At 34.5% G+C, this 6,683-nt stretch overlaps 1 protein-coding gene across 1 annotated transcript; it reads right to left on the minus strand.

The window, feature by feature from the left end:
- Positions 1 to 3,330: 3,330 nt before the first annotated feature.
- Positions 3,331 to 3,738, minus strand: LOC148030448 (uncharacterized). The gene has a single exon (XM_087687387.1). The coding sequence runs from the start codon at positions 3,736 to 3,738 to the stop codon at positions 3,331 to 3,333; it is 408 nt and encodes a 135-aa protein (XP_087543513.1).
- Positions 3,739 to 6,683: the final 2,945 nt, after the last annotated feature.

Raw genomic sequence — 6,683 nt, forward strand, 5'->3', positions numbered from 1 at the left:
TATTATTATTATTATTATTTAGATTTAGATATATATAAACTAATAATATCTCTCTAAACAATAATAAACTAAAAAATAATATCTAAATAAAAAACAATAATAATAAAGTAATCATAATCATAATTACTAAAATTACTAATAAATAAACTTAAACTATAATTATTAAGTATTAATTAAATTAAATATAATTAAATTATCTAAAACTAAATTCTAAATCTTATATCTTAATCACAATAAAATAATTCATGATCATGATTATCATCATCATCATATAAACTAATTAGATATTATTTTACTATTTTATTATTTAGATTAGATATTAATATTTAGATATATATATAAACTAATAATATCTATCTAAACAATAATAAACTAATAATATCTAAATAAAAACAACAAAAATAATAAAATAATCATAATCATAATTATATAATTAGATAATAATAAACTAATAAACTAATAAAACAATTTCATCATTATCATTAATCATTAATCATTAATTAACATTAACATTAGCAATAAATTAGTAAACTAATAAACCAATAAATTTTTTTATCATTATCATTATCATTAATAATTAATAATTAATTATTAATTAACATGATTATTAACAATAAACAAAAACAACAACAATAATAATAAAATAGTCATGTTATCTAATCTAATAATCTAATCTAATAAATAAACTAATTAGATAGTAATGAAAAACTAATAAACTAATTATCAAATTAGTAAACTAATAAACTAATTGGATAACAATATAAACAAACTAATTAGATAGATAACAATAAAATAAAAACTAATAAAAATTATAAACTTGTAAACTTAAACTTAATTAATTAACATCAACTATAACATTAACTAATAAAATTAACATTAACATAACATAATAATTAGATATAACAATAATAATATAATTAACTAACTAATAGTAATTAACTAACTATAACTATTAACTAACTATAACTATTAACTAATAATAATTAACTAATATAATAATTAACGTCGCGCCACGGGCCCCGGGTGGGGGGGGGGGGGAACTTGGCGAGCAGTGCCACGGGCGGGGGGGGGGATTGGGAGACTTGGCGGGTGGGTGGGCGGGGGGGTTTAGGAGACTTGGCGGGGGAGCAACTTGGCGGGCCACGGGGGGAGGGAGCGGGCGCCTTCACCTTCGCCTCCTTGATCTTCATCGGCCATACATCGGAGTCCGGACACTGCCGTCACCTTCTGTCGTGCAGAGAGAGAGAGAGAGAGAGAGAGAGAGAGAGAGAGAGAGAGAGAGAGAGAGAGAGAGAGAGAGAGAGAGGGAGAGGGAGAGGGAGAGGGAGAGGGAGAGGGAGAGGGAGAGGGAGAGGGGGAGAGAGAGAGAGAGAGAGAGAGAGAGAGATATATATATATATATATATATATATATATATATATGGCTCCCTTGCAAGCAATTCCAAGCGTGAAGCGTGCTCCTCTACTCCAGAGAATTCTGCAATTCCAAGCGTGAAGCGTGCTCTACTCCAGAGAATTCCACCCTGCAACCAAGCAATCGAGAAGAGAGATAAAAAATGTGTGATATAGATGTCTCTCACTAATCATGAGAGAAAGAGGTCGTGGGGTATTAAAGCCACATTAACCCCCCACAACCTTGCACGCATGCAATTCAAAATTCAAAAATAGGCTTAGGATTTAAAAATAGGCTTAGGATTCAAAAGTAGGCTTGGGGAAAGAAATGGAGGTTCGGGAGATACCAAATCATTATCATTATCATTAATCATTAATTATTAATTAACATTACTATTAACAATAAATTAGTAAACTAATAAACCAATAAAACAATTTCATCATTATCATTATTATTATTAATTAATCATTAATAATTAATTAACATGAACATTAACAATAAACAAAAATAACAACAACAATAATAAAATTGTCATGTTATCTAATCTAATATCTAAAAAATAAACTAATTAGGTAAACTAATAAAACTAATTAGTTAGTTAGATAATAATAAACATAATAAAATAGTCTTAATTATAACCATAATCATCATATCATAATCAAAATTCATCACTATTAATTATTTAGATTAGATAAACTAATAAACCAATTTCATGTTATCTAATAAAATACAACCAACAAATCCATTATCCATTACACTACCAGCGATTGAAATCCTCATATTCCCATACAGCCTTAGCACCTTAACATATTGCCATAAACGAGAGCAACATAATGCCGCATTAGCAATATCTTCACGAGAGTCCTTCATCACGACGGGCAGGTTTTGCCTAAAATCACCCCCATGCAAAGTAACCTTTCCACCAAATGGTTTATCACAGCTCATAATATCTCTTAAAGTTCTATCAACAGCTTCAAATGCAAACCCGTGCATCATGTGAGCCTCATCCCATAAAATAAGGCTTGATTGTCTGAACAATGGAGCAAGATCGCTATGAATAGGAATATTACAGGTGGATCGATTACATAGATCCAATGGAATTTTAAATCTCGAGTGAGCAGTACGACCGCCCTCTGCAAAAGCAAAGCAGCAATGCTAGATGATGCCGTTGCCAATGCTATATGACCATCACTGCTGCGCAACCTAGCAAGCAAACACTTGTAAAGAAATGTCTTTCCAGACCCACCCGGACCATTTAAAAAAAAAAACATCCCCAAAGTTTCCACCAATGGCACCTATAACTGCATTATATGCAACCCTCTATCCATCATTCAACATTGCCTCCATACAAACACAAACTCTACGTTGCTCCACTATATCATATGCATATTCATCTTCTAAAAGAGGGTTAGCACACAACTGAGAATATGTTCGATGAGGTTCTGGCAATCCATAAAAGTCAGACAATCTTCGCCCATGTTGTCGTAAAAGATCCTGAAGATGCAATAAAGCCCTCTTTGATGCCTCTTATTGTAGAACTGCATAAGATATATGCACATGCTCTAGCTGTAACTTATACACAATATCCTCCACCATCGGTGACATAAACCTATCCCAAAGCTGACCAGGCTGCACAGGCTCACAGAAGACCAAAATTGCAGCAAACAAAGCACGCAATTGGGCACCAATTTGTACACATGCAGCCTCTTCCAAGCACACAACACACTCATCATCACCCTCTAACATGCCCTTTGCAATGCAGGCTTCCTTAAAGGTGTTGTACACCACGTTTCCACAACAGTACCCAAATCATCAAAAGACATACATCCTGGAGACATTGTCAAGAGCATTCGCAAGTAATAATGCTCACCAGATGTGGGTGGCACAAAGTATATTCGACCACACGTATTTCCACGCTTTCTCTTTGTCCCTACCTCTCAATGTGCATTCCACACCCAATACATCGGGAAGTCTTGATACTGAGTAGCTCGAGCCTTTGGATGAATACGATTGCACACAAACCATTCCGTAAGAGTAGTTTTCCTGATATCTTCATTCTCCATAACATCTGATATATTGTCTATATCTTGAAACACCACAAAATTCTCACCAGGCAAGTGCACCTGCAACCGCTGTATATCAAGCTTCTCATTGTGCAATGCATAGTCATATATTCGCCAACACGCTTCCGAAGTAGAAACATACCATGCATCTAAATAACTCTCGATCTCATCTACTTCACCAAAGGTCGTACCATTTAACATTGAGTTTCCAACAAAAATTTTAATCGTTGCACGATCATGTCCCTTGTATATATACTTATACAAATACTTAACAGTTGCCATCGTTGAGCATACCTCAATATTTATATGTGCATTATATTTTTTACTCAAGTATGGATTGTATGGAACAATCCATCGATTATCAATAGTATTACCCTTTATTGTGACTGTCTTTCCATCATCTCGTCTTCTATAAAGAGGATAGCCAGAGCTATAAACAGTTGTTACATTCACAAACCTCCGAGGGAATTTTTTAGTGCATCGACCATTGCTCATGCAAGGGCTCTTGGGATTCATTACACCGCAAGGACCATGGAATTGCATTTTGAGATAGTTTCAAACAAAGCTGAAAACTTTTCTCTATCAGGAAACTCAACACAAACAAATCTATCATAATGGCATGTTTCAGAGGGTTTAAAGCGTGCTCCAAAATTAGCAAAGTATGAGAATGTGGTAGCCCCCACTTTTGAAACTCAATCACACTAACATAGCCTGCAACATTATTGACACGTGACTCATTATTGACAGGTTGGTGCATTATTGACACGTGACTCATTAATCACAACATTTCCTAAGTTTTGGTGATTTTCAACATCACAATTATAATCATTAGCAAATTGCTGCTCAATCAAGCTGTGAAGTCCCTCACAAATCAAGCTATCATGATTTAGAGCTCCTCCTTGCAAAACGTTCCGGCACTCAACTATAGTAGAACACATCTCATTATACCCCCTCCGGTCATGTCTTGCCATTTGAGCGCTAAGCCTAGCAATATGTTGTCGTCTATATCGTGTAGAGTTGAGTCTATCCTTATGAATACGCAACACATAATCCATGCTAGTTCTCTGATTATTTAATCCCATATTGTTTGGATTCTCACAAAGCCTGCATATCAATTGAAAACATGCAATCTTGCAAGGAGAGACTTGATTGGGATTAGTATTTTCAAAAAGACTTGAGAATCACATAATCCAAAATACTACGACAATGTAAATCAGCACAATCCTCCTACGTGCAAGGAATAATAGTAGTCAAAATTAGAATCATCATATATTTTTATATACTCTATACAATTAGATATATCTAACCCAAAGATATAAAAAAAGCTATATCCAATAGGCGCGCAATTCCCCAACCTATAACTCAAACCCAAACATCACTCTTCAACATGAATGCGCAATAAATTATAAAACGTTAGAACTATTCTCTATAGATTGCAAGACATAATAAGTATTTCTATAGATCAAACCTCAAGAAAGAGACAATATACTTAAAAATAAAAATGTATTTAATATTTATAAACTCTTGAAAAGAGAAAGAATACACAATCTTATTCCAATCCATAGCATGTTCCTAGACATTGAAACATATTTTTACAGAAAATATTACTCTTTGATACGTACTACATTGCAAAAATCAATGAAGTTTTCTCTCTAGATTGCAAGACATAATAATTATATCTATAAATAAACTATAGATCAATGCTTACAAACTCTTTAAAAGAGAGAAGAATGCATCAGCCCCAATAAATTGAACCAAACACTGGAGAGAGAGAGAGAGAGAGAGAGAGAGGGAGAGAGAGAATATTACAATTAGACCATAGAATTAGAAAATATTACTCACACGCATTACACCATAAAAATGAATATCAAGCGTCAAGAAAGAGACACCACACCACACCACACTATAGATACCCAATATAGTTTACTCAATCCAGTATCGTTACAAAAAAAGATAGCACACATTATCACAAAAAAAGTAGTGGCCCAAGCATTTCAATATCTTCATAAGCGAGACAACAATAGATCATAACCTTCATCCAAATGTTGAAGAGAGAGAGAGAGAGTGAGTGAGTGAGAGAGAGAGGTGAATATTACAATTAGAGAATATTACTCTCGCGTGCACTACACTACAAAAATAAAAAAAGTTGTATCCACATTGCAAGACATGATAATTCTTTATGCAGATCAAACCTCAAGAAAGAGGTATCACATCGTTACATTAAAACCAATATAAGCTTCACAAAAAGGAAGCACACATCATCACAAACGAAACATTGGTCCAAGCACTTCCAAGTAAGATATAAGCGAGACGATAATAGATCATAAGCCTCAGCCAAGCAAATCCTCCTCAATTGGGACCGTTCATTTGACGACTCAATTGTTGTAGCAAGTCATTGAACCTATTAACATTCATTTGGAACTGCAAAAACGGTAGTCGACAACCCCTGTGGCAAATCATAGGCTCGTGGTCATTGAAGAAAAACACATTTCCAACTGAAAACCCTAAATCAAAAGTGTCTTGGACTCAAAGACAAAAGAACAGTCATGCACGAACACGTGTAAATAATCATGCATGAGCACACACATACACAGTGCTCACCAAAATCCAATTAATGATTCCCCTCTTCAATGGATGTCCATTCATCCACATGTGCACATGGCACTCACTAAATATAGAGCCGTGCCTTACCTCCTCTCCTCACTCACACACACACACTCTCTCTCTCTCTCTCTCTCTCTCTCTCTCTCTCTCTCTCTCTCTCTCTCTCTCTCTCTCTCTCTCTCTCTCTCTCTCTCTCTCTCTCTCTCTCTCTCTCTCTCTCTCTCTCTCTCTCTCTCTCTCTCTCTCTCTTTGTGTGCAAACCCTACTAATGGATGTTCATTCGTCTAGATCCATACATAGGTCTTGGTAAAGGCTCGAATGTGTTAAAGATCCAAAGATGTTCGATGCTCAAAGATGAATGAATACCAACGTGAAAATGTGGAAATATAAACTATCAAAATGAGATCAAAAATAAAAAAATCTTAATAATTTGGAAGAGATAGACAATGTTTATTAAAATGGAGATTTTCATCAATTTAAAAAAGTCTTGCAAAATTATATCTATCAAGTATGTGGCGATTTTCAATTTGGAAGAGATAGACAATGTTTTTCAAAATGGAGATTTTCAAGTATGTGCTTAGGCAGCGACGACTCATCCAAGTTAACATTGCCAAAAACCTATC

Source organism: Lygodium microphyllum, chromosome 10 (genome assembly GCF_053477565.2).
Source record: "Lygodium microphyllum isolate KBCC chromosome 10, Lygodium_microphyllum_v1.1.10, whole genome shotgun sequence".
Lineage (NCBI taxonomy): Eukaryota > Viridiplantae > Streptophyta > Polypodiopsida > Schizaeales > Lygodiaceae > Lygodium > Lygodium microphyllum.